The sequence below is a fragment of the Serinus canaria genome, chromosome 26, assembly GCF_022539315.1.
Source record: "Serinus canaria isolate serCan28SL12 chromosome 26, serCan2020, whole genome shotgun sequence".
NCBI classification, from domain to species: Eukaryota; Metazoa; Chordata; class Aves; order Passeriformes; family Fringillidae; genus Serinus; species Serinus canaria.
The window spans coordinates 5,937,834-5,964,644 of record NC_066339.1 but is presented as its reverse complement, the minus strand read 5'-3'; the positions used below and the strand labels follow the sequence as shown (position 1 = coordinate 5,964,644).

Here is a 26,811-nt window from a genome sequence, read left to right as displayed (position 1 = left end):
TGCAAAACTTCAGGGACACGAGCAGATTCATTGAGGTCTGAGGCTACAGCAGCAATATTTTAGCAGTCATGCCGCCTTTCCAACAAAAATGCTAAATATTACTTGTCTGTCTGTACAGAAAACAAAGATTAAATGACTTTTCCAAAATCCCCAGCAAGTCAGCAGCCAGGAGACACACAGAGCTCAGAGTCCCCACTCACCCTCTGTAACTGAAACTGCTCCAGCTCTCCCTCTCACACCTTTGTGTCTGCAGCAGAAATAAACACAGAGTGCAGAATTTTGCTTCCAGGTACAATTTGTGGCTGCTGATAGGGATCTGTAAATCCCTGTTTTTATGGCTGAAGAGGTGTCTCCTTCCCTGGGGACCACTGTGAGCAGGTGAATCTCTGCTTGGTGGGGATCTCTGGAGGCAGGGCAATGTCAGCAAAGGATTTCCACACTTGGTCCCTGCAGGACTTGGCAGCCCCAGCAGGGAGAGGCTCGGGCACAGGGGGACAGTTGGGGGGGCAAAAGCATCACCTGCAAGGATGCTCAGCACTCGTGGTTGAGCAACGTGTTTCTTCAGAGTGCAGACGTTATCGTGACATCTGTGAACTCGGGAAGTTACTACTCAATGTTTAAAACCATGAGGCTGTGTCTGGAGAACAGGCAGGGGCAAAATATCAGCAGCAGCTTCTGGTTTAAAAGCTGTGTGAAAACGTATTTCTGTGGGCAGAAACTGTGAGGGATGCAATGCCTTTAGCAGGCTCAGTGCACATGGAAATGTTTGAGCATTCTGCAAGGCTTTACCCCAAATTTCCTTTGAAATTAAAGCTTTAACAACCTTTGCCCCAAATATCAACACATTTGCAGCTTTTCCCACTGAGCACTGGCTGAAGAGTTTTATTGTATCCAAGAAATCACACACTTATCTCTTTCATGGCTTGTGGACCATCTTCCAAGTTCCAGAACAATGAGGGTCCAGGCACACTGAGGGCCTGACTCAGCAGGACAGAGCTCCTATTTGATGTGAGCTCTGGCAAGGTTGACTTTTTCCCCCATTTTCTGCAGGTTTGAGTGGAAGCTGATAACATTTTTTGCTGAGTCAGACTTTGCAAGTACATGAAATTAGATCTGGATGAATGTGGACCTGGTTATGAAATGATTAGAAGAGGAGAAGCAGGTCCAAGTTCAGCTGAAATCAGAGGCACTTTTCCTTGTGACTCCAGCAGGGGATAATTGTGGATCTCCGTTCCTCCCAGCCCCACTCCTGCAGCCCCTCAGCCAGAGCTCTTTCCCCCTGCCTGCTGCTCCTTATCTCCCACCCAGCAGTGGGCAGCAGATCCGGCTGTCAGCAGGCTGTTACAGCCCATGCCCACCCCTTGTCTCTGCCGGTGCATTTCCCCATTCCTAGCAATCCCACCCTCGCAGGGATGTCCCCAGGGTGGCTGGCAGCACTGACACCTGCCTGGAGGGGCAGAGCCTGCTGACAGCCCCAAACCAGGGCTGTCCCCTCCGCACCAACAGCAACAGCACAGGGTGATGAGGCAAAGGGAATCGATCCTCTGCATCCTGTCACCTACAGGACACGGCCTGGAATGTCCTGGACACGGCCCAAGAAATCCAGTGACCCTTCACACTGCAGTTTCACTGAAAAATGGTGTAATTTATCACAGCCCATCTATTTATACAAAACAGGAGTCGCCACAATAACTTCTTTCCCACACTCTGCAGCCTAAATCCATTCACATTAAATGACACCAAGATTCCACTCCCCTTTTCCTGCCATATGGCAGCAGTAAAAGACTGAAAGGAAAACACTTATTTATCCCAGAACCTGCAACAGGATTGCAATTTTTCACCTGCTTTTGCAGCTGAGTTGCAGAGGTTGCACTGAGCCTTCTGCAGGCAAATTAATATGAAGGAGAATCCCTCAGGACTTCTTTTATTCCAAAGCAATAATTGCCCAGTTGGATAGATTATCACAAGTTCAGCTGATGTAAATATGTAGCTAAGGCCCATTTGCTGATTTAATGAAATTCAGAAACAATTTGTGATTGCATAATGACCTTGGATTCCTGGCTGATAGAATCAGAGGGCTGGAAGTAAATGAAAGTGGGTTTGACACCATGCAGGCTAATAACACATTATCCTTCTGCTCTGCTGTCAGAAGTGAAGGTGCTGCCTCCATCCTGGTCCTGTCCTCAGTGTCTGACCTGAAGCTGCACAAGGAAGGAGCTGGTGCTCTCTAAACTTGCAATAATCACTCTTTAAACTCCAGTCAGAGAAGAATCAAGAGAAAAACGCTCATTCCAAAGACCTCAACACAAGCCTTTGAAGTGCAAGCATAATATTTTCTTTACAGATGAGATTGCAGTGTATCATTATGAATAATGACTTAATGATGTAATTAACAGTGAGCACCCACATGGCTGCCAGCAGCTGCCCTGGCTGAGGGTCACGGAGCTCACAGCTCCCCTCCCACGCTGTCCTTGCCAGGGCTCTGAGCAGAAAGGACCCTTTAGCACAGCCCAAGCTCTGTAGGGCAGGAGGGCTCAGAGCCCTGAGCCTGTTCCCAGGGCAGACAGGAGCAGATCCCCTGCACTGCCCATCCCTGCTCCCACTGCAGGTTTGTTCCAAGCCCACTGCCTGCCTGGCTGCAGCTACCAGGTAATTAGGCAGATGAGCTGGGAGCTGTGGGATCTGGGGAGGGATCCCAGGTCCCAAGCAGGGCTGTGCCAAAGCTCCAGCAGGTTTCCAAAGGGAAAGCCTGGACTGGCTTTTCCATGCACTGCAGCCCTGGGCAGCCACAAGAGGCCCAAGCAGGAAAAACTGGGATAGCAGAGCTCAACATGAGCAGTAACAAGTGTTATTCCTTCAGCTGACAAACGTTGCTCACTGCTCAAAGGCAGCTGCAACCACACATTTTCTATTACCCAACTCCTTCCTGTGCAGCCCTGAGGAGCCAGGCACCCACTCACCCCACGGTGCCTCCTCCATCTCTGGGTACCAAACCTCCTCCTCCTCCTCCTCCTCTGCCAGCCGCTTTCACCCATTTCTAGGGCAGCTGCAGCTCCCTTTTTCCTACTTTTATTCTGTAAAATCCAGGCAGTGGAGTACGGGCAAGTTGGGGGAAAGGAAAGAAAAAAACAAAGATAAAATGAAAGTTAAAATGTAGCTGCAAGAGGAAGTCAGAGACATCCTTTGACTGGGTTTGTGGAACCCACACATTGACACAAACATTGCCTTGAAATTAAGTGTCATATTGAAATGAGAGAATGTCCAACTCAGTATGTACTCCTTCCCATGTCTCCTTTCACGGGGTTTCAACACTTGTTTTCTTTAAACACAGTCACACAATGACTGTGCTGTAGCCAAGGGGCAATGTTTGATTAGCAGGTGAAACAATCCAGGTATTTGTCTATCAGCTCCTGGAATCCCTGTGGGACCGTGGAGGTTCTTCATTACCTGTCCCAGTTAATGAGTGGTTCCACTCAGGGTCAGTGCCAGTCTCACCCAGGGGCCAGACCCTCCTCGTGCCCCCAGCCCAGCCCCAGGCCAGCAGCACAACGGGCACGGGGCTGCAGGACAGGGTTTATAAAGGCATCAGTGAGGGAATAATGAACTCACCTGTACCTGGAGGAGAGAAGTGTCTTTCCAGTTAGTGCTGCTCTGCTGTCCTAAGAGGATTTAATCATGCCCCAGCCTTGGAGACCCTCCAGCACCTTCATTCCTCCTGCTCCCAGGGCTTAGCGGGAGCTTGTCCAAAAGCAGCTGTGGCAGGAGAGGCAGCTCACAGCTCCCTTTAATAGCTGCTCCACCGTAATTATGACTGCAGTAACACTTAGACTTTGACAGCACTCTTTGTTTTCTGATTGCTTCCTGAGCACAAGTGAATGACCCTGGCTTTGAGCCTCTGTCTCGGGAGGAGCAGGTATTTTCCTTGGGGAGGGCTGAATAAAGCAGAGCAGACGCTGGATGGGAGGGAGCACGAGGTACCTGTGTCTGCTCCCAGCCAGGGCTGAGCTCCCCCTCCCAGCACTGTCACCCTGGGGCCCTTCGGGCAGCGGCGGAGTGCCACAGCCTGGCCCAGCTCTGCAGTCAGCTGTCGCCTCCTCAGCGGATCCTGAGTCACTTCCACTCTGCAGTGACTCAGAAGCTGAGACTGGAAGCTGCCTGGGAAAGGCTGGATGTCCTGCGTGTCTCCCACCCTGCCCTGTCCCCCCTGGGCAGGGGGCAGCGGTGCCACTGCCCCACCAGTGCCAGCCAGGTCACCCTGGGACACCTGGGCAGCACTCAGGGATCTCCTTGGGGCACCCAGGGGTGGTGGGGCTGGAAGGTCCCCACGAGCTGAGCCGTGCTGTCAGTGCGTGGCTGCAGCCCAGCTGAAATCCCGGGGACACCCTCGAGACGTCTGGGTGTGCTCTGGCTGCCAGCCCTTCCCTCTGTTGCCCTTTGAGAAGAGAGTGTTTGCATAAATAACAGCAGATGCCTTTGCAAAGCGCTCGTCTCCCAGCCCGAGCGCAGCCCTGGAAGTGAGCAGAGATGGAGCAGTTGCATCTGAAGTGAGAAATGCAGCAGATGGGATTGCAGCCGGCCCGGGCAGGGAGGGTTGTGCCTCTCGGGCTGGAGGTGTCTCAGCACTCTCGGCAGGGACTGGGAAAAGCCTGAAGCACCGAGAGCAGAGCTCTCAGCCCAGCAGTGACCTGAGCAGGGTGGGGACACAGCCCAGCCGCGGTGCCCGTGGGGCTGGGACCTGCCCGTGGGGCTGAGCCCACCAGGAGCCCCAGCGTGGGCTTGGTGGGAGGGCTGGCATGAGGCTCCCGGGCTGCTTTCCCAGGGAACAAACCCGCAGGGATGAGGGCACTTATCTGCCAGATCTCACTTCTACCCTAAGCAGACAAAAGGTGTCCCAGGAGCTGCTGCCCCGCTTGGTGAAGCAGGATGGGAGCTGAGCTCCTGGGCTGATGGGGGCCGGCTCCTAAGGTTACCTTAATGACAGAAATCTCCACTTGTCTTTCCAGAGTTACAGAAACCGCAGAGGTATCAGAGCATTTAATCGCTTGTTTTACTGCCTGGGCCGTGTGTTGTGGTGAGGAGCCGCATTCCAGACTGACGGCATCTCCCGAAGGCTCCTGTCACCGCCCGACTGCTCCTGTCACCGCCGGGCGTGCTGCGGGCACCTCCCTGCCCCGGCAGCTCCTTGGGCACCCATGGAATTCTTTGGGCACCCCGGCAGCTCCTTGGGCGCCCATGAAGCTCTTTGGGCACCCCGGCAGCTCCTTGGGCACCCATGGAGCTCTTTGGGCACCTCCCTGCCCCAGCACTTCTCTGCTCCGTGCTCCGGCCCCGGGCAGGATGCGGAGCAGCCCAGCCCAGCCCAGCCCGGCCCAGCCCGGCCCAGCCCGGCCCGGCCCAGCCCAGCCCGGCCCGGCCCAGCCCAGCCCAGCCCAGCCCAGCCCAGCCCGGCCCTCCCGGCTCTCAGCCCCGCTGGAAGCCTTGGGCGAGCGGAGCTCTCTCTCCCCGCGCGGCTGCCAAGGGAGCCGAGCCCAGCTCAGCAGTTCGGCCCCGCACGTGTTTGGGTGGGAGTGGAGGGGCCGGAGCGGAGCAGATGGAAACACTGACACTTTATCTCTGTCCGTCCTTCCCCACGGGCGGTTCCCAGGCAGCCGCTCCAGCAGAGCCCGCAGGGGCTGCGCCAGCCCGGGGGGGGCCGTGCCAGGGCTGCACAAGGGCAGAGCTGCATCCCTCAGCCCAGGAACAGGGTTCTGGGGTTATCGTTTACCTGGGAACATTCTCCCTTGAAATTCCCTTCCACTGCAGTGTTGGGATTGCTTCAGACAAACCTCAGGGGCAAACTCCAGATCTGTCGTGGTGAGGCTCCAAAACTTGCAGCAAGTGTTTCAGAATACTTCATTTCCCCCAAATCAGGGCAGCAATCCTGGCAATAAGTGTCATTAACAAAACAGTTTTCTACAGCAATGAGAGCTCAGTGTGTGTGTTTTGTTGTAAGGAAAAATAAATTCCTTTTTTTCACTAAGGAACCAAAATACATCCCTGAGTTAATTGTAGAACAAAAGAGGCCTTGATTTCTGCCATCCATCATGGAAAAGGTTGGATCCAAATATACATACATTCAAATAAAAAGGTATAAACAATGCTTCCTTCCTAAAGAGCTTCCCTGGCAAACCTGGCCCCCAGAGCCCGGCTGCCTCCAGCTCACCTTCCTGTTGGTGGAGCCGAGCTCCTGGGGACACCCCAGGCACCTCTCAGGAGCACATCCCTGGAAAATGGTTTGTTTGCAGTCCACCTTTGATCAAAGAAGGGCCCAAAGGCTTTTCCTTCCTGCCAGCACCTTTGTGTGGCTGCCCTCGGTGCTGTGTCACCCTTGGGGAGGGTGCTGAGCCTCCCTCCTTCCTTCTCTGCTCCTTCAGACACCTCTGACCTTCCCTGCAGAGCCCCAGGCAGAGGCACCTGGGGAGCCTGGTGGGATCAGGGTGGGCACTGGGACCCCTCTCCTCTCTGGTTTGGGGCCACCAGGGGCCCCTGGGCTTTCCCTGGTCCCTTTGGAATTGCTGCTCCTCAGGGGAAAGCCTCTGCTGCCACCTCCCAGGGATCAGAGCAGCCACAGGGCCAAATCCCCCTGCTCATTTCCCCGGGTCAGGCTGGGTAAATAAATCCTGTTAAGCCATTGGGGCCACTCTGGGCTTACCCAGACAGAAACGGCAGCACTATAAATAAGGTCTTGCTTTGATTAGGGAAATAAAGGCAGGAAAAAAGCACTTAAAAGATATCCAGAGGAAATATAAGCTCTCCCTCCCCCAGACATGCTGACAGAGATGAATTAGTCCACAAATGCCAGTCAGAGAGTGAGTCATGATTCATAAATAAATTACAACAAGATATTCATAGAATCATAGAATATCCTGAGCTGGGAGGGACCCACAAGCACCATCAATCCAACCCCTGGCCCTGCACAGGATGACCCAAAATCTTAGGAAATACCTTGGAAATAGGAAATACCTGTTGATTTATTCTGGGACATTTGTAGCCTGAGATGCCACTAAACACTCAAAATTCAGAGTAACTCAGTGACCCTGCATCAAGCACAGATGTTTTCTGTAGTTGATAGAGCTGATTTCTGTCCACTCAAGCCTTGCTGGAGACAAACTGATTTGGAGAAGCTGCTGAATGGGTTTTACAGCCCCCCAGGGACAGGCAGGGCAGTGGCAGTGGCTGCTGCCTGTGCCCTCCTGAGGATGCTCATCAGTGAGGTGGTGGCACTTTCCTCCCCTTCTTTCCAGAGAAAGGCTGCCTTTGCAGGGCTTTGCAGTTAAATAATTTGCTGGTGCTCAAAAAAAAGGGCTGTGAAGGGAGCTCAGGGCCTTGGCTTTGTTGTTTCACTCTGTCCTGCCTCCCCCAGCTTTGCTGCACTGAGATGCAAAATTATCAGTGAAAGAGTTTATAAAATGTCAAAACAGTTTCTCTGCTGTCAGCCAGACAATTTGTGTAAATAGAGCCTCTCTAAAGAGCCTCCTGCCAGCTCCAGCCTCCCTTTCATCTCCCCAGGATTTATTGTATGCCGCTTTCATGGAATTTTAAACCAGACTCTGACGAAGAGCGAGGATGGGGAGTTCTGTGCAGTGCTCAGAGGAGTCTGCAGTGGGATCTGCTGCCAGCTCCAGGGCCTGGCAGGGCTGGGCAGGGGCTGTGAGACACAAACCCAGGTGATTTCCTGCCCTCACATTTCCACCCCCCGGTGGCTCTCCAGAGGGCTGGCTGATGGCTCTGCATGGTCTGCACCAGGCTGGGAAGGCAGCTCTGGGGATAGAACATTCCAGGCAGTCCCCAGTGAGGCAGGGCAGCCGTGGGACCCCGTCCCTGCCAGCCCGGGGCGCTGGGGCAGGAAGAACGGGATAACCCGGGCACGCTGCTGCCCCGGGCTGGCACGGATCCCTGCCTGTGCAGGAGAGGGGCTGGCATCAAACGGGCTCCTGTGTCAGCTGCGCTGCCCCCACCCCACAGCCACACCCAGAGAGAGCTCTGAAACACTCCAGTTACAGCGCAATAACTTTAAAACACCCCAAAATGTAACTGTTCCAAGCCCCTGTCCTGCGCCCTGCCCTGTTTGTACCCGAGCCCCAGGGGCGGCCAGCGGGAGCAGGCTGGAATCCCACCCAGCAGGGGCACTGGGCCCGACTGGTTTGGCAGCCCCAGCTCCTCCCACCGGGCCCGGCAGTGCCCCACGGGCTGGGCAGGACCAGCACACCCAGCTCCCTCCAGCTGTGGGGCTTTGGGACCCAAATCCTCGGGGGAACGCGAGCCCAGCACGGCTCAGACCCGGGGAATGGGATGTGGAAGGGAAGAGCTTTCCAGATCTGATTCTCCTCTGACAATTTGCTCTTGACAGCAGCTGAAATCATCTTTGGAACCAGCCCTGCATTCTAAGGACAGTGAACTCTGCCTCTCAGCACAGCTCTGTGTGCCAGAGCAGGGGTTCCTTCAGGTTTTTGCATTTCTGAAAAAACAGCTGCAGTTTTCCAACATCACTGTGCTCCCGTTGGAGGGGCAGGGGAAAAAATCCCAAATGGGGAGTTCCAGAGGGAAAGCAAAAGGGCTCTGCTCCTGTCCAGCCCTTCCCAGCTCTGTGTAAACCAGATTAACCCTCCTTTTACCATGGATGGGGAAACTGAGGCACGGTGACAGGACACTGCCCCCACTCCAGGCTCCAGGCTCTCATTCTGGTTCATAATTCAGCAGCCCACAATCGCTCTGTCACACCAGCTGTGACTCTGCTCCACACTCACATCCTCCCTCTGCCTGGCTTTCACTTCCTTCCCAGGCAGGGAAGAGCCAGGACAGAACTCACCACTGCTTGGTTTAGGACTTGCTTGGGGTTTTTTCCTACCAAGTAAACATTAAATTTTGGAATCCAGAAAAAAACCTCCTCCACACCTCCTGGCACAGGAGCAGAAGCTGCTGGGATGTAAGGAGAGAGGGGCACAGGTGTCCCGAGGCAGGGAGGGTGGCTGTGGCTGGGACAGGCTGGCATTGTGTGAGCAGGGACCCCCGAGCCCCCCGTGCCAGGCAGGGCCTCCCGGGGGTCTTCCCTTGGGGGAGGCTGCCCTGTGCCCCCCGCCAGTGCTCCACAGCCCCCCCAGAACAAATGCAGACGTGGCTGTTGACTCACAGGATAAGATCATTGTTGTGGGACATGTTTTTTTCTGTGTGTCACTTAGACATGATTTTTTTCTAGCAAATTTGTTCTCCTCCCCTCCACCCCCAAAGTGAAAAGGGAATCTGTGCTCAAAGCCGCAGCTGAGACTGCAGAGACCTTCCCTTCCTGATCCTTATCTCACCAGGATGTAGGAGGATCCCTCGGGAATAGCTGGAAGCCTTTCGCTGGAGCCATCCAAGAAACGAGCACAGCCTTTAAATGGCAAAACCATCGAGTGCTGGGGGACGGGGATCCGAAAGCTTTAACCCCATCTCAGGGTGACATCCCCGGGACTGGCCCGGCTCCGATCCCAGCCTGCCCGGCAGGGGCTGCTCCTGGAGCCGCCTCAGCCCGATAACAAAAATACACCCTGGAACCACACCCCTGGAACCCCAACCCTGGAACCCCAACCCTGGAACCCCAACCCTGGAACCCCAACATTGGAACCCAAATCTTGGAACCCCAACCTTGGAACCCCAACCCTGGAACCCCAGCCCTGGAACCCCAACCTTGGAACCCCAACCCTGGAACCCCAACATTGGAACCCAAATCTTGGAACCCCAACCTTGGAACCCCAACCCTGGAACCCCAATCTTGGAACCCCGACCTTGGAACCCCAACCCTGGAACGCCAGCCCTGGAACCCCGACCTGCCCCGAAGCCTCCGCCTGCTGCCCCCAGCCCCGCTCCGCCCCGGGCTGGGTGGCACCGGGCTGCTCCTCTGTGCAGGGACGCTCGATCGCTTTGGCAGCTGTAAAAACCCCCGGCCCTGCGTTTCCTGAGCGGAGGGATGTGGGGGTGCAGGGCCCGAGGAAGGGATGCGGCACCGCAGGGCACAGGGAAAGCCCTGCTCGTGCGGGGCAGGGACAGCAGAGGGCACAGGCTCGTCCTCCTCCGGGGACAGAGGAGTCACAGCAGCCTGGCTCTGTCGTGGTTAGGACAGGAAACAGATGCTGCCTGCTGAGGAAGCACCTGAAGAGTATCAGAGCACCTTGTGCCTGCCCCGGCAGGAACCTGGTGGGAACAGGGGGTGCTGGGTGGAACCCCCCGATCTGGCCCCAGCTGGGCTCGGTGGCATCGCCCTCGGACACAGGACACAGTGTCCCCGCGGAAAAGCACCTGCCTTTGGAGGAAAAGGGATGGGCAGAGGCAGAGCTGTTAAATCTGAGCTGCAGGAACAGATCCATGAGCCCCCTGTGCTCCATCCTCTGGCTCCAGCTCCAGCTGTCCGGTCCAGCCGGGTCAGGGAGGAGCCTCTGCTCCAGCACCCGCCCTCTGCCTCTACGACTTGCTTTTCTTTCTCGTTATCCTGCTCTGACTTGATTGGGAATCAATTATCCCCTAGGTCATACCTGTTTTCTCCATGTAGGTAACAGCAGAGTGGCCTCTCCCTGTCCTTACCTTCGCCCTTTGGTTTTCAAATGCAGCCCCTTCACCGCCCTGCAGCCGAGCTGCCCAGAGTGACAGATGGACAGACAACTGCCGTAAGTGGCTGAGCTGCCCCAGTGTGACAGTGACAGAGAGATAACTGCCCTGATAAGCGGCCGCTTTGCAGCCAGCTGCTCTAAAAGGGCTTGAAAGAGGAAGCTGTAAAACAATTTCTTTATAAGCTGCTGCTAGGAAGGACTGTGGAAGGACGGCTCTCCCTTCCAAACGTGCTGCCTCGAGGCTGCTGAAGGGATGCAGTGAGCTTCAGGAGGGGTCTGCAGAGAGGGGAAGGCTCCTGCCTGCTGAGATATCTGCAGATGTCTGATTTGCTGCCCGAGTGCTGAGGTCAGGAGATAGCACAGAGGTGTGGATGTCGGAGAAGCCCAGACCAGGCGAGCACAGCCGCTGAGGATCCCGGCGTGGCCGTCGACGCTCTCACGTTTGCTGCAGCTGCAGAGCCCAGGATGCCCAACAGCAGCCAGGCCCTGAGCAGCCTGGACGGGATTTACATCGGCAGCGAGTGCCTGCTGGCCCTGTTTGCCACGCTGGGCAACGTCCTGGTGATCTGGGCCGTGAGGCTGAACGCGGCCTTCCAGAACACCACGCTCTACTTCATCGCGTCCCTGGCGCTGGCCGACGCCGCCATGGGGCTGCTGGTGATGCCCCTGGCCATCGTGGTGAGCCTGGGCATGGCCGTGCCCGCCTACGGCTGCCTCTTCATGTGCTGCCTGTTGCTGGTGTTCTCCAACGCCTCCATCCTGTCCCTGCTGGCCATCGCCATCGACAGGTACCTGCGCGTCAAGCTGCCCACCAGGTGAGGCTGCCCCACCCCGGCTCCTCCGCCCTGCCTCCTCTGTGCTCCTTTCTAACCTCCCATTGCTTTAATTACTTGAAGTGGACGCTTGTGCCTCAGAGCCCACCTGGGCTGGGCTTTCCAGAGAGCTGGGGGTGCTCAGGGAGCAGTTATTCACGAGTGGATGGATAAGCTCAGCTCGGTTACCCCGATCAGAGTGAGGACACAGGATGCATCTGTGGGCAGACGGCTAAATATTCAGCATTCTGATCATTGCACAGGATGTTGGGTGTGTTATAGGGCTTTTCTTAGGTTTCTGAGGCTTGTCTTTTAAATAAATTCCTTTCAGTATTTGCTGAAAATACAAAAGTAGAAACAAACTTATTGACAGTTAACTGAATTCACTCACTGTTTACATTTAAATGAAAAGTACACAAGCTAGAAAAGCAAAGCATAACCTCAAGCATCCAAAAAGTCATGTTTTATAATGGGAAAGGACCTGTAAAGCTGAAGAATGAATTTTAGCCCTACAAATGGCACAAACCAAATAAAAAGAGGAAGGTACACCCAAGGAAGGCAAGAAATAAGATAGGACTTCATCCAGCAGCACAGCAATACCCTGGCAAGAGGAGAACTAAGATCATAATGAAACAAGAAATAAAATAGGTTAAACATCCAATTTTAAACAAGGGAACTTAAGCAGAGTTCCTACTGATGCTGCAAAGAAACTGTTACAAAGAGGTGGAGCTTGTCTCAAGACAAAATTTGGGTTCCTGCAGTACCTGAACAGGTGAGTTCATCCTTAACTACCTTAAAATGCTTCTCTTTAACACGACCTGGGATTTCTTCCCCTGCAGATATAAAATAATCACCACAGAGAGGAGAGTTTGGTGGGCCCTGGGGCTGTGTTGGTCCCTGTCCCTGCTGGGAGGGCTCGTCCCCATGTTTGGCTGGAACGAGGCAGGCCCCAGGAGCTCCAGCTTCCTGAGGTGCAGCTTCATCTCCGTGATAAGGATGGATTACATGGTGTATTTCTGCTTCTTCCTGTGGACCCTCGTGCCCCTGCTCATCATGTGTGCTCTGTATGCCGAGATCTTCCTCATCATCCGCACGAAGCTCGGCCAAGGTGGGAGAGGGGCTGGGGCTTTCTATGGCCAGGAGTTCAGGACAGCCAAGTCTCTTGCACTTGTTCTCTTCCTGTTTGCAATCTCCTGGCTGCCTCTGTGCATTATAAACTGTGTTTTCTATTTTCACCCTGAGTCTCAGATCCCCCCATATTTGATTTACGTGGCAATCCTCTTATCCCATGCCAATTCTGCCATGAACCCCATTGTCTATGCCTACAAGATAAAGAAGTTCAGAACCACGTACCTTTTAATTTTAAGGACCTACATCCTGTGCAAAAAACCAGAGCCAGCTCTTGCAGAGCAAACAATAGACCCAGAGTCATAAAGAGAGGCTGAAGCAGCCAGTGAGCACCAGAGCACTGATAAAGCACCTGGCTTTGCCAAGAAACTCCTGGGACACTGCAGCAACCTGTGGGTCTGAGGCTGCTCTAAAGCCCCACGTGAATATATGGCTTTATGTAATACAAAATCTACACACAGAAGATGGAAACTTTGTCTGGTTGGGGGTTTTGAGTTTTTTTAACATGAGGATTGGTTGAGTTGGTTGAAAGACAGGATGTGTTCTTTGCTGTTCATAATGCAGCAGCTCACAAGCTCACTGACCATTCTTGTCTGTCCATTCAGACTAAACTTGTGCTTCAGCCAGTGTTGTCACGTTTTCATGAGTAATAATAAATAGCAGATGGATTTGACATGAATTCTGCCTGCTGAGTCCTCCCACGACCAAAGAGACCTGCCCAGTTTCAGCCAATGTCCTGCCTGGGAGGACACAGAAGTAGCAGTAATTGTCACACCACAGCTGACACAGCCCATGGTTAGGGAACAGGGCTCAAACTGAAAAGAGGTTGTTAAAGGCCAGGCTCTTTTTTCTCCATCTTCAAATAATAAAACTGGTCTAGGAAAAACAGAAAGGTAATGCACCTGAGGGACCCCAGCCCACAGCTCATCTTCTAGTGAGGGAAGGAGATGCTCCCCCTATTTTCTCTATTAAATAGAGCTGGAAGGAGCTGCCAGGACTGAGGTGAGAGCAGAGCACAGCAGAACAAAGAGCACAGGTTGTTCTGCTGACCCTGTGGCACCCACAGCAGTCTGTGGCCAAACCCAGCACACCAAATTTCAGAGCATCTGGCGACACTTTGCAGCGGTGCCCAGGGCTGGGCAGCTGCTGGGAGGAGCAGGCAGCGCAGCCCAGAGGGGCTGGGGGAGCCGGAGCCGGGCTGGGTGTGCGGGGCTGGGGGAGCCGGAGCCGGGCTGGGTGTGCGGGTTTGGGAGCCGGAGCCGGGCTGGGTGTGCGGGGCTGGGAGCCGGAGCCGGGCTGGGTGTGCGGGGCTGGAAGCCGGAGCCGGGCTGGGTGTGCGGGTTTGGGAGCCGGAGCCGGGCTGGGTGTGCGGGTTTGGGGAGCCGGAGCCGGGCTGGGTGTGCGGGTTTGGGAGCCGGAGCCGGGCTGGGTGTGCGGGGCTGGAGGAGCCGGAGCCGGGCTGGGTGTGCGGGGCTGGGGGAGCCGGAGCCGGGCTGGGTGTGCGGGGCTGGAGGAGCCGGAGCCGGGCTGGGTGTGCGGGTTTGGGAGCCGGAGCCGGGCTGGGTGTGCGGGGCTGGGGGAGCCGGAGCCCCGCCGGGTGCGCGGGTTTGGAGGCTGGAGCAGCGCAGGGCACCCGGGCAGCCCCAGCCCAGCCTGGTGCTGCCATCAGGTGGCACCTCCAGCCCTGCTGCTCGGAGCCTTGCTCTGACACTGCCAGCCCGGAAAATCATCCCCATCCATGCACCGGGAACCATTTTCACACTGCACTTAGAACACTGCGGGTGATAACTCCTGAATGAACATTCCCAGGGATTTTGGCTGTCACACTGTGATTGTGCATTTCTTTCATGGGAGCCAACCAGGAAGCAGAGATTTGGATCTAAACGTTTCATGATCATCACTTCAATAACAGAAAATAACTAAGCAAAGCCCTTGGCAATCAAAAAAAAAAAAAAAATACAGAAAAGTTAGAGCTGGTGTCAGAAAAGGGAAACACGAGGGCACAGATATGGATAGACACAGAGAAACATTTTCATTTCTCACTTCTCTCTGGTAGTTCTCACAAACGGAAACTTTACAAGGGCAGGGAGATTTCTACAGATGAGGAAATCCTGTATAGAAACTCTCCATTTGCCCAGAGCTGTTGGCAGCCAGTTTGAACAGCAGACAATTTCCTGCCATAGCTACAAAAAGAGCTGTGTTACAGAGGGCATGGGGGCATTCCCAGGGCATTCCCTTGGTGTAACATCCTCAGGGCTTCTGACGTCCAGAAAGTGGGATCATTTCTATTTCATTTGGAACTTCCTCATCACACAGGCAGTGGTGTCCTGCCCTGCTGGAAGACCAGAGTGCTGTAGGTCACTTCATTCTGGGGATGTGAGAGAAGCCACAGACATTAGAGAGTGCAGAGCCCTGCAGGTCAGCAGAGATTTCCCACTTGGAACCTGTCCTCAACACCACACCCCATTAACCTGGGGTTAATTAGCCTGACCCTGCATGGGGGCATTGGAAATGCTGGTTCATCCCACTGGCCAGTCTGGCTCAGGGCTCTGGGTAAAGTCTCCTTTAGGGGCTTCCAAAGAATTCATACCACAGAGGAAATCTGCAGAAATGCTTCCCCTTTAAAAAGATTTCTCCGAACCTGCCTCAGCAGTGGTTCAGCACCAGAACCCCTGAAGTTATCAAAATAACTGATGAATAACAGTTGAGTCTCAAAGGTGACTTTTCTCCCCACCACCCCAAATTAATATTTACCACACTCAAGAATGTGAAATATCTGTGTAAAGCATTACTCAGTAACATTTACCTGGGTGTTCCTAAGAGATTCCTCAGCTGCCATCTGGGAGAAAGTTTCCTCTTGTAAATTTTGGTGGGATCTTTTAGAACCTAGGAAGGAAAGGGATCCCAGTCTCAGGTGCTTGCAGGGGAGGCTGCAGAGGGTGACAGACAGGTGATGTGTAACCTCTGGCACAGTCCTGCCCAGCCAAGTGGCACTTTGGGCTGCCCAGTCCCTGCCCACCTGTTGGAAGTGGCCAGGGTGAATTCAGTGCAGCCAGGATCAGGATGAGAAAAGCCCATAACCAACAAAACCCCCCAGAACTCATCAGTGGCACAGTTAATTCTTTCCTGAAAGCACGGCTGGGACGATTCACGAGGAGTTACTGCCACGCATGAGCTGTTCAAGGCAGACATTATTTGAGCCACCTCCTAAGGAATTTCTGCAGCCACATCAGTCTGCTGCCATGCCCTCGACTGTGTCACTCACTTTTCCTGAAGAGGAAGATGATTGCAAAAACCAGGACAGTCAGGAGGATGCCAGAGATGAAGGCCAGTGACATGTACAGTATTTCATGGCTGTTGATACACAGGAAATCCTGTCAGAATCCCCAGTTTCAGCAGAGGGATTGAAGCATCAGCAGTGCTCAAATTCACCAAACTTCATGGAGTGTAACATTTATCCCCATCCCCGTGAGACTAACATGAGCATCCCTAGGAACCACCCATCCAGTGCACAGAGCAGGCAACTCTAACCAAATTTAAACCCCCCAAGATGTTAAATATGTGATACAGAAGCCTTCCCTTGCAGAAGGAGGTTGCAGTCTCAGCGAACTCTGGGTTTGAAATCAGGAAATAAAGGTGCAACATTTACTTATTAATCCAGCATCTGACTTCTGCAGCTCTGAAATCATCTGTAGGGGTGTGGGCAGATGTAGGGACAGTGACTGTAGGGTAAATGGGTTCTGGTGTAACTACAATAGAAAAAAAAAATCACAAGCTTGTTTTAAAATGTGCAAATTTCTCCAGTAGTACTACAAGCAACTAGAAGCACATGGGGGGCTGTGTCTGTGCAGTCTGTGTGAAAGTGGAACCACCAGACAGGAAAATTCTGCTGCTCAGATGATAACTGTGTCAGGCAGCCTCAGGCAGCCATGCAGCTCTTTCCCAACCACCCCAGGGCAGAGCCTCCCCAGAGCAGCCCCTGGGCAGGACATCACCTCAGTCAGCAGCACTGCAGCTAAGGAAACTCCTTAAAAAATAAAATACCTGGAGCTGCTTTTGAGGAAAAGCCTCCCATTCTCTCAGAGCGTTAACTGACAGAAGAGAAGCTGAAAGAAAGGGAAAGAGTTTTGTTTATATACACATACACATAAGCAAAACAGACTTGTTGTCCTCTTCTAACTCAAAAGACTTGATTTCGTTTTTCTCCATTTCTTGGAAATCTTGTAGAAGTGGCACAAAGCCACTCAAACCTGGCAGTTCCTCAGCACCAACCCCTGCCCAGTGTCTTGTTCCTGAGCACAAGAGTTCGCTGCTCCCTGACGGGCACGGCCCCTTCTCCACCCAGAAAATGGAGGATATTTAATAACTGAAAAGCACCTACTGAATTATTTTTGCAGCAGCTAAAATCCTATGAACGTTTTCATAAACAGAAGCAGCTTCAAAAAAGTTTCTTCCTTGATGATTTTGTTTGACTTTTCCCACCAGGACAGGAACAGTAACTCTCTCCAATTTGTGTGTGGAATCTCAGAGATAGGGAATCTAAAAGATATTCCACCACAAAATCCCTGCACTGGCATTTCTCACCACATGCTTTGCAAACTGTGGATTGTGAACAATGTGAAAATATTACAACAATATGGAAACAAACAGCCTGTTCTCTGCTGCTGCCACTTTTCCTCCTGCATCCCATTGTTGCCACATTCCAGAGGAGTCAAACCATGAAACCTCCCAGTTTCCCACACCAACCCTCACAGGCTGCTGTGTGTGCAGTAATAAAAGAAACAAGAAATGACACAGCTCCATCTTACCTCCCACCATGGAAGTGCTGCTGGAAAACTCCCCAAGTGTCAGCACACCACTTTAACCACTTGCTTTGTGAGAAGAGTCTGTCACACCAGCTGAAGGCTCAAATGCCAATAAGACGTGGCCTTACACAATGGTGGAAGTTAAGCAACTTCACTTTTTTATTTAAATTCACCAAAAACAGGAAACTGTGAAAGACACCTGCATTCTCTGGAGCTGTTAGTCTAAAAAGAGTAAGGCAGCTTCAGCTTAGGTTGGCTGAAGTCAGGTTCTTGCCTCTTAAGAACACCATTTTGGTGAACTGAGGTACTGGAAGTGTAAGAAAACTGTGTTTCTTAACCCCAGAGAAATGGGATTGCAGGCACCCCCAGTCTGCCCAGCTGGGTTTATGGACTACATAAATCACAGCACACACAGGGGGAGTTTATTTGTGTGGGGGCTTTGCTGGGATTTTTAAGAAATTCCTTTAGGGAAAAGCTTCCCATAAAGAAAACGAAGAGAGTGATGGAAGTCCAGGAAAACTCCTCTGAACAAACATGCCCATGTCCCATTTCAGGCTGGGTACACACACAGCCAGCTGAGGGCGAGCTTTTCAGGAGCTTTTGACACATTTCCTGCCCGAGCTCTTTTCCCAGAACCCAAACTCTTACAACACTTCACGAGACCTTGTGGTGAAAGGGGGTTTCCAGCTCCCTCAGAGAACAAGAACATTCACCCAGAGCCCCTCCCAGCCCGGGGCAAGGAATGGGAGCACAAACCATCCTGATTTTAGAACACGTGTACAAGGACAGCAGGTATCTGGGGCTGCTATCACTCAGAATTCTAACACAGGGATCAGCTTCAGCAGCAGGATTTTTCTCTGTGAGGTTCTGTATCTTTGGAAGTGTTCCTGACCAAAGAGGGAATCCAACAGGATCTCATACACTGGTTCCAACTCATCCCCCACCACAAACCAGCAGCAGTGGTTGCTGTGACCATCCAGTGACTTCAAACACAGAAAGGCAGGGACTGTTGCTAGTGAAAGACAGCAGAGGGTTTTTTTGTCTGTTTAATGATATTTTAGAGTCATACGGATTCCAAGAGGAGGTATTGGGACATGTCAGTGGGCTCAGACTGCTCACACAGCTGCGTGGGCACTCTTGGACAGCGCCTTCAAGTCCAGGATACACTTGGCAATGCTTTCCTTCTGCTGCAAGAGAATGGAAACAGCCTTCAGGAGACATTTCAACAAGAAAATAGACATTTAAGTGAGTTTTAGATAAACCTTTTTAGACATATAAGTTACTGATTAAGAGGGATGCAATTATAGCTCATGAAGTCAGAGATTCACATCCACTAAAGCAGATTCCTGGAATCCCAGAAGGTTTGAGTTGGAAGGAACAACAAAGCTCATCCAGTCCCACGCGTGGCCAAGGCTATCCATCACCTCATGAGCCAGGATCCCTAAACAGCAAATCTTTGTGCGGGCTAAAACGTAAAGCAGGTAAAACCCAGCAAGTACCTGCTGAGGTGTGATGCTCTGAACAACGCTCTTCTCCACCCACTGGATCATGTGGTCCTGCTCCTTCTGCCTCTTCAGGTTCTGCAGGGCCACCTGGTAGTCCAGCCTCTTCTTCACCTCGTTGTACACCATCAGCAGGCGCTCCCGGTAGTTGGCTTCCAGCAGCATTGCAATGTTGTTCTGCAAGAGAGCAGCAGACAGGAGGCTCGAGGCTGGCAGCAGAGCATGGTGTGTGGCAGGGGTGCCAGGGGCCCAGCAGGGCACGCTGCCCTGGCACTGAGCAGCAGCAGCAATGCTCACCCGCCTGGCATCGAAGAGGTAACTGCGGCCCTCCGCCCTCCACTGCTCCTTCTTCTCCTCCTCGATGGCCGTCTGCAGCGTCTGGATGGTGTCGTTCTTCATGGCCAGGGCTGAGGCCATTTTCTCCTGGAAGAAAGAAAGGACTCCAGGGTTCAGAATCAGAGGCAAGGAAAACAAGAGGTCTGCAGTTAATGCTGAAAAGCTGCACTGAGCTGTGAGAAACATCTGGGCCAACTGCCCCAGGCCAGGGCTGAGGTTATGCCAACAGGGGACAACCAGGGCTCACAAGCAGTCATGGAATCCCAGACTGGTTAGGGTTGGAAGGAGCTTAAATCCCATCCAATCCCACCCCTGCCATGGCAGGGACACTTTCCTCTGTCCCAGGTGCTCCCAGCCCCAGTGTCCAACCTTGGGCACTGCCAGGTATCCACGGGCAGCCCCAGCTGCTCTGGGCACCTGTGCCAGGTCCTGCCCACCCTGCCAGGGAACAATTCCTCATTCCCAATCTCCCATCCAGCTCTGCCCTCTGGCAGTGGGAAGCCATCTGTACTTGACAAAGCCCTTCCTTACTAACGACTGCAGTCTCTTCTTTACCTCATTAAGTTTGTCAGCAAAAGCTGCCACGTTAGGCCCAAACTTCTTGATGGCATAAACGAGGACTGTCAGTATGCAGGCAGCTGCTGCTGTCTCATGGTTCACCACGTAGATCTCCTTGGAAAGAAGGTAGAGCAGGAGGCCAGTGCCCAACATGTAGGGCCCTACAGGAGAAATGAAGCAGCACTACTTGTATAAAGCACAATGAGCACCAAAAAACTCAAGTAGCTAGGAGGGAGCTTTAAAGGCTTACAAGGTTAGGAAGAAGTGTTCTATTTTACCAGGACAAAAAGCAGAGCCACAATTCCACCTGGGAAAGGTGCCACAAGGAACCTCACTACAAGTGGAAGCAGCTTGCACCTGATGTGGGACCTGCTGCTTCTGCTCATTCAGAAACATGCAGAATTTAAATTTTTTAAGGACCACCAGACAACTAAATCATAAAATCAAGCTTGCAGAATTCTTTCAACCATTAGGTGTCCAACTTTAAAGCCAGGAGTGCTACAGTGGCTTGTTCTTCACAACCTGCTCGTGCAAAATATTAGTTTTCAGCAAGATTTTACCTTTTCAGCAGCCATAACTGGTGAACAGAACCATGTAAGCACAGCTAAAAATGGTAAAAGTCTATATTAACCTGTCACTCCTGTTTTAGGGTAGAGAAACTGGAAAAACTCCTCAGGGATCAAACCATGACGAACTTCTCCTCCCTTCTCAGGCAGAGGTGGCACAGGAGCCAAACTCTGCTGAGTTGTATGCAGTGGTCTTGTGGTGTGCAACACCCTATGAACAAGGAGAACATCTCAATTATGCCTCTTATTTAAAAATCAGATGGAAGGAGTCCCCCAAACCACCCTCAGATGAGGCTCAAGCACGTTTCCAATTAAATAAGCAGTAACTGGTGAGGCCCGGGCACAGGGTGCCCTATCCCTGGCAGTGTCCGAGGCCAGGCTGGCCCTGCTCTGGTGGAAGGGGTCCCTGTCCACGGCAGGCGGTGGAACCGGATGAGCTTTAAGGACCTTTCCGCCCCCAAGCCGCCCGTGACTCGAAGAAGGTGGCACTGGCTGGACACACCTCCTCTCACAAGTGGGTGGGACTAGATAACCTCCAGGAGCTCCCTCCACCGTCCCTGCTCCACGCTCCCCCAACATCAATGAGAAAAACGCGAGACAAAACCCCAGAATGACGCTGTTTAAGCACCAATCCCGGCCGGTGTCCCAGGGGCTCCCCGGTACTCACCCCACGGCGACGGGCGGCGGCAGCGCCCTGAGCGCGGCGGGGGCTGAGGGGACAAGAGGGCAGAGAGCGCGTCAGGGCAGGGCTCGGCCGGCACCCCCCGCCCGCCACCCGCTCCCCCCGAGCGGCGGCACTGCCCGGGCTCACCGGCGCGCAGGACGAGGCGGGACAGCATGGCAGGGCGGGGAGAAGCCGTGAGGAGCAGCGGGGCAGGAGGAGCGGCGGCGCCGAGCTCGTCCCGGTCGGTGACCGCCGCCGCCGGGCGCTGAGATGGCGGCGCGGCTCTCGCGAGAGCGCGGGGAGGGCGGGCGCGGGGCGGGCGCTCTCGCGAGAGGAGGCGGCGGCGGGAGACACGTGGGGGCACGGCCGGCCCCGCCGCCGCCGCCATGGAGGAGCCGCTACCGCCGCCGCCGCTGCCGCTGCCCCAGGCGGCCCCGCCGCCCGCCCCGTCCGACAGCGCGGCCCCCGCCGCCCCGCTGGATGGGGACCTCGCGGCAGAGGCCGCCGCCGAGTGGAACATCCCGCCCAGCGCGCCCGCCTGCATGGAGCGGCACCTGGAGCGCGCGCACTACCGCGCAGGTAGCGGGGCGGCGGCGCGGGGGGCGCGGCGGGCCCGGCACCGGGGGCCGCTCCCGGGGCGCTGCCCGCGCCTCGCCCCGCGCCTCCCCTCGTGTCTCTCCCGCAGACGGGGCCCTGCTGCTGGGCGCCTCCGGGCTGAACGGGCGCTGCTGGACCGGCTCGCTGTGGGTGTTCGCCGAGCCCCGGCGCGCCCCCAGCGAGGGCTTCTGCACCGCCGGCGTGCAGACCGAGGCGGGGGTGGCCGACCTGTGCTGGCTGGCCGACAGGGGCATCCTGGTGGCCTCCGACTCCGGTAAGCCGTGGGCATGCCCCCATCCTTCCTGGGCTGCGCCTGTCCCCTGTCCCCTCTGCTGAGCTGGGTATCCCTCCCCTGAGGTGTGCGGACCCCAAAGGTCCCTGGGGTGTCACTGGGGTGGGTGTCCCTGTCCATCACTCAGCTGGGTGTCCCTCTCATTCCCATGGGTTTCCCTGTCCATCACTCAGCTGGGTGTCCCTGTCACTCAGGTGGGTGTTGCCCTGTGTCCCCCAGGTGCAGTGGAGCTGTGGGAGCTGGAGGAGAACGAGAGCCTCATCGTGAACAAGTTCTGTAAATACGAGCACGATGACATCGTGACCTCGGTGTCGGTGCTGGCCGGCAGCAGCCAGGCTGTCAGCGGGGGCAGGGACTGCTGGTGAGTGTGCCCAACCTGCAGCCCTGTGCCCAGCCTGGCAGTTCTGTGCCCAGGCTGTGCTGGGCACTCACTGCTCACTCTCATCCACAGCGTGAAGGTCTGGGACATCCCAGAGCAAACGGTGCTGCACTCCTACAGAGGTGGGTGCCAACACACTCCTCTCTCCCTTTTACAATCCCCTTTATGTCCCACTTTGACCCTTTCTCCCTGAGCCCTTGTCTGGCTCCCTCAAGCTCAGGGCTGTCACAAGGACTGTGGCCATGGCTGGATTGGGCAGCTCATGGATCCATGCTTGGATTGGGCAGCTCATCACTTTGGTAGGAGGCAGTTGCTGTGCCTCTGGAGGGCCTTGGGAATATGTGGGAAGGTTGGATACAATCTTTGAGGCTCTTTATCCTTTTTGTGCTTTTGGTAGCTCACTCCGATGCAGTGACATGTGTGGCCTCCTGTCCTGGTAAGGACACTGTGTTCCTGTCCTGTGCTGAGGTAAAGCTCACTCCATTCTCTAAATCTACCCCATTTAAACAAGATTTAACTTTAGGTATTTACAGTTTAATACACTTAGAAACCACTTCTTGTGTTGCAACCTGCCTCCCTGTGTTATTGCATGTTCTGGTCTGATAAATTTATAATCAGTTTGCCAAACTGATTCCTACAGGTTTGTATCAAATTTTGGGAGCTCCTAGGTCTGTCCTGGGGGTGACTGAAGGCTGCACTTGGTGACAGCATCATTTTAACCCAGAGGAAAACACAGGGTCATTTTGCCTGTGAGTCAGCAGTGAATCTGAATTTATGCCACAAAGAAATTGTAAAATTCTTCTCATTCCTTTTGGATTTCTAGGACAACAGAACTTTACTCTGGGACACCAGATGCCCCAAACCAGCTACCCGAATTGGTATGTCTCTGTGTGCAGTCACTGCTTCTGCATGAGTGTGTTGGAAGAAATAAATTATTGTATGCCTTTTAACTCCAAATCTAGTGATGTGCCTGTTAAAACCTGAGGAGGTCTAACGCTGTCACAGAAGTACAATAAGCTTAGAACACTTGTCCTGCTGCAGTAGCAGTGCTGAAGGAGATGGATGAGGAATGTCTTTGAGCCTCCTTCCACTCTCACCCCAGTTTGTTCCCTTGCAGTTTGCAGTGCCTGTAATTACCTCCCTACCTCAGTCATGTGGCATCCACAGAAAAGTGACATCTTTGTCTTGGGTAAGAGCCTGCACCCTCACCAGGCAAACCAAGGTGGCTGTTTCCACAGGACAGTTTGTGCTGTAACCTCAGTGCCCCTCTCTCCCAGGTGATGAAAGTGGAACAGTTGCACTGGTGGACACAAAGAATCCTGACTCTGCCCTCAGCGCTGCCGTGCACACCCGAGGCATCACAGGCTTTGCTTTCTCTGCACACAGGTACTGGCACACAACGTGGCACTGCCTCCCCTCAAAAGCCTTAGTTCTTCTTGAGTAAAACCTATGAGAGTGCCAGTTTTGGTCTTCTCATCCAGGAGATTGTAGCAGAGAACAGAGTAAACCAGGCAATGTCTCACTTCTGAGACATGAATGTCCACAACAAGAATTCTGCAGCTCCAGAATTACTGACCCACACACTGTGGGGACTTCTCTAGTTACAGTCACCTCTGAATAAAGAAGGATCACTTGTTTTCAGACTCTAATTGAGTATTCCCACTCAGTGTACTGGCACCCTGCCAAATGCCGATGAAAACATTTTTGTAAGATTTTTGTGAGTTCATTCACTGAACCTGAGTCTGGATCACTAAGAATCCTGCTGTTCACAAGTTTATCCCTAAAAATTCTTGTATTTGCTTGCTCTAACTGTGCTCTCATCTCTCTCTAGTTCACCCTTACTGGCTTCCATCAGTGAAGACTGTTCAGTTGCTGTTCTTGACTCAGACCTCTCAGAGGTGTAAGTACAGACAGAATACTCACTGCTGTTGTCTTCTTGTCTTCTCAGTTAATTATTAATACACGGGATGGTTTGGGGTGGAAGGGACCTTAAAGATCATTCCTGCCATGGGCAGGACCACCTTCCACTATCCCAGGGTGCTCCAAGCCCCATCCAGCCTGGCCTTGGGCACTGCCAGGGCTGGGGCACCCACGGCTGCTTTGGGCAACCTGGAGGTGAAAGTGTTCCTAACTAGAGGAGCATCATCCTAACAAGCCAGCAGTTAGGGATTGCACAAGCCCACGTGGTCTCTAATGATGGCTGATGGAGTGTTGGTGTTTTCCAGGTTCAGAAACCATTCTCATCGAGACTTTGTAAAAGGCTTGTCCTGGTCTCCTTCAGATGATGCCTTGCTCACTACAGTTGGATGGGATCATCAGGTTTTACATCACACTGTCCCCCTACCAGCTGGTGAAGCTTCTGGAATCAACTGTGTAAAAGAATAGTTTTATAAACTCGTGGTCCAAGTTCCTTGCTGGCATCACTTTGATTCTGCTGAAGTCGCAGGTGTGTGAGCTGGAGTGGGGTCTGGTGTCTGCCTCCAAGCTTGTGGCTAAGAAGGTTCCTGTAGTAATTTTGAATTAGGCATACATTAGTTGTAAGCCAAGCTTTACCCTCTCCTCAGGAGTGGCTTCTCCTGTAATAAAAGACTTTGGTTTTACTCAGAAAAAATTGACTTCAGGCACAGAGGAGACTGGGAGAGACAGGGAATTAGGTGTAATGAAAAAAGAAATAAAGTCAAAAAGCCTTGATTCTTTCCTCAGTTCTCCAGACTACCTGTGGAACTCACAGAAGCTTCTGGGGGAGGTTAGCAATGTGCCTCTTGTTGGGTAGATGTGAGAGCCTCACCCTTGAGCCAAGTTCTTTGCTCTGTAAATCAGGTGGAAAGAAAAGACCTGTTGGGATCCAGGGGCTGGAAGGGTTCCAGGCTGTCCTTAATGCAGCTCATGGTTGGTGAAGGGGGTTCAGCCTCAGTTCCAGTGGGGAGCCTCTGGTAAGCACTGCTTGTGCACTGGTGTATGATCCCAGAGTTTGGTGTCAGGAGGTAAAGTGAGGATCCCAGCTGGAGCCCTGCAGTTCAACACTGGGATGGTGCTGGAATCCTGGTGTGCCAGGGGGCACTGGCAGGGGCTGGCAGCAGGAGGGAGTGGGTGCTGTGCTCTTTGACACCAGGGTTCATCTCCTCTGTGCTGAAGGCAACTCGCTCAGGATAAGAACAGAAGGTTTATGTGGGGTGAAACTGGATTAAGGACTTCAGTTGTCATTTGCTTGCTCCTGTACCAGACTGTGCTTAGTGATAGCCCAGATCCACACACTTGTGACAAGTGACTTCTTGTGCTGGCACTGAGGGGACAGGACACTGCCCCATCCCCAGGCCAGCCTGCACAGAACCCACAGAGGTGTTTTTGTCAAATACCACATACATTTCTAACTCAGCTGTTCACCTGGAGAAAGTCACTGCTCTGCATGCATTGCTGCTGCTCTAGGTATGGCTTGGTCTGGCCTAGTATTTCCTAGACAGAATTAAGCAAGTCCTGACCAATGAAACAAAAATACCATTGAAATGAATGTTACTCCTGGTTCTTTAGCATGATAGCAGCACTTAAATGTACACTGCTTCGGTTTTTATCTCTGCATCCACGTAGGTTTAGTTGTGCAAAGCCCACAATTAATTTTTAGGCAGACTAAGCTTTCCCAGGCTCTGTACTTCTCTCATACTCCTTGTAAACCTCACTTGCTGCTTTTTGAATTCCCGTGTCATACAGGTGTTCACAGCAACTGCCTGTTCTAGAGCAGTGTATGACAAGAAACGGTAAATGATGATAAAAACTGACACATTTCCTCAGCAGTACCCCTTGAACCACACAGTCCCCTCCTGGGGGGATGCTGTACTGGAACAGGTCTCGTGCTGGTTCTGAAAAGGTTGTCTTGGAAGATGGTTTTCATTTGTAACTGGGGTTGAGTTCCACTGGGCCACTTCTGTAGCACTGGAGAGCCAGCTGAGATCTGAGATCATCCACACAGTTCAAGTTGTGAATTCAGTCCCTGATATTAAAACTGTTCTTAAATAAATGTTCACCGTATTCCTGTTCAATGCCAGGGTACTACAGTTCTTCAGCACTGCTGCAAAGCAGGCTCTGGCTCCTGCTGCTTTTCAGGAAATTGTTCTTGCCAGAACTCTGAACTTGGGGTTCCATCATGCACAGCTAAAAATAAAAGTTCAGATGTCAGACATTAAACCACATTAGGTTCCTCATATTGCCACACCTGAGCAAAACACAGCAGTCCATGGCAGAAGACTCGTGGTGGGTGCTGAAGCCTGCAGGCAGAGCAGGTCATTGGTGATATATTAACTCTTTTTTACAATAAAGACCAAACCAGCCTCGATGCTTCAGCATCTGGCAGGTGTTTGTGGTGCCACAGGATGGCAGCAGTGCCCTTGACAAGGGCAAGGCACGGCCCCGGCTCTGCTCGCTGCCTGAAGGATATCTGCTTTTGGGGTGCCTGGCACTTGCACTCGGGGTGTTCCACTCATGGGCACAGAGGAGCAGCAGTTCAGGAGTCGCTGCTGGTGCAGCTCAGCTCAGAGCTGCTGTACCAGTGCTGGCAA

At 53.3% G+C, this 26,811-nt stretch overlaps 4 protein-coding genes across 4 annotated transcripts; 2 read left to right on the top strand and 2 right to left on the bottom strand.

Annotated features, from left to right (window-relative positions):
* The first annotated feature begins 10,774 nt into the window (after positions 1-10,774).
* Positions 10,775-13,235, top strand: ADORA3 (adenosine A3 receptor). Its single transcript, XM_009098386.4, has 2 exons — positions 10,775-11,437; positions 12,274-13,235. Exons 1-2 carry the CDS (start codon positions 11,088-11,090, stop codon positions 12,866-12,868), a joined length of 945 nt encoding a protein of 314 aa, XP_009096634.2. The 5' UTR covers positions 10,775-11,087; the 3' UTR covers positions 12,869-13,235.
* Positions 13,236-14,571: 1,336 nt separating this feature from the next.
* C26H1orf162 (chromosome 26 C1orf162 homolog) lies at positions 14,572-18,474 on the bottom strand. Its single transcript, XM_018923371.3, has 6 exons — positions 17,371-18,474; positions 16,607-16,668; positions 16,212-16,311; positions 15,828-15,916; positions 15,369-15,448; positions 14,572-14,930 (listed from the first exon to the last, which is right to left on the bottom strand). The coding sequence occupies exons 2-6, from the start codon at positions 16,635-16,637 to the stop codon at positions 14,871-14,873; spliced, it is 360 nt and encodes a 119-aa protein (XP_018778916.3). The 5' UTR covers positions 16,638-16,668; positions 17,371-18,474; the 3' UTR covers positions 14,572-14,870.
* An 8-nt stretch (positions 18,475-18,482) lies between these two features.
* On the bottom strand, positions 18,483-21,381 carry ATP5PB (ATP synthase peripheral stalk-membrane subunit b). The gene is made up of 5 exons (XM_050984960.1): positions 20,997-21,381; positions 19,761-19,924; positions 19,167-19,292; positions 18,867-19,046; positions 18,483-18,554 (listed from the first exon to the last, which is right to left on the bottom strand). The coding sequence occupies exons 1-5, from the start codon at positions 21,379-21,381 to the stop codon at positions 18,483-18,485; spliced, it is 927 nt and encodes a 308-aa protein (XP_050840917.1).
* WDR77 (WD repeat domain 77) lies at positions 21,365-24,952 on the top strand. Its single transcript, XM_030233467.2, has 10 exons — positions 21,365-21,572; positions 21,679-21,864; positions 22,102-22,243; positions 22,334-22,383; positions 22,659-22,729; positions 23,085-23,139; positions 23,379-23,450; positions 23,539-23,647; positions 24,093-24,161; positions 24,487-24,952. The coding sequence occupies exons 1-10, from the start codon at positions 21,380-21,382 to the stop codon at positions 24,644-24,646; spliced, it is 1,107 nt and encodes a 368-aa protein (XP_030089327.1). The 5' UTR covers positions 21,365-21,379; the 3' UTR covers positions 24,647-24,952.
* The last annotated feature ends 1,859 nt before the right edge of the window (positions 24,953-26,811 follow it).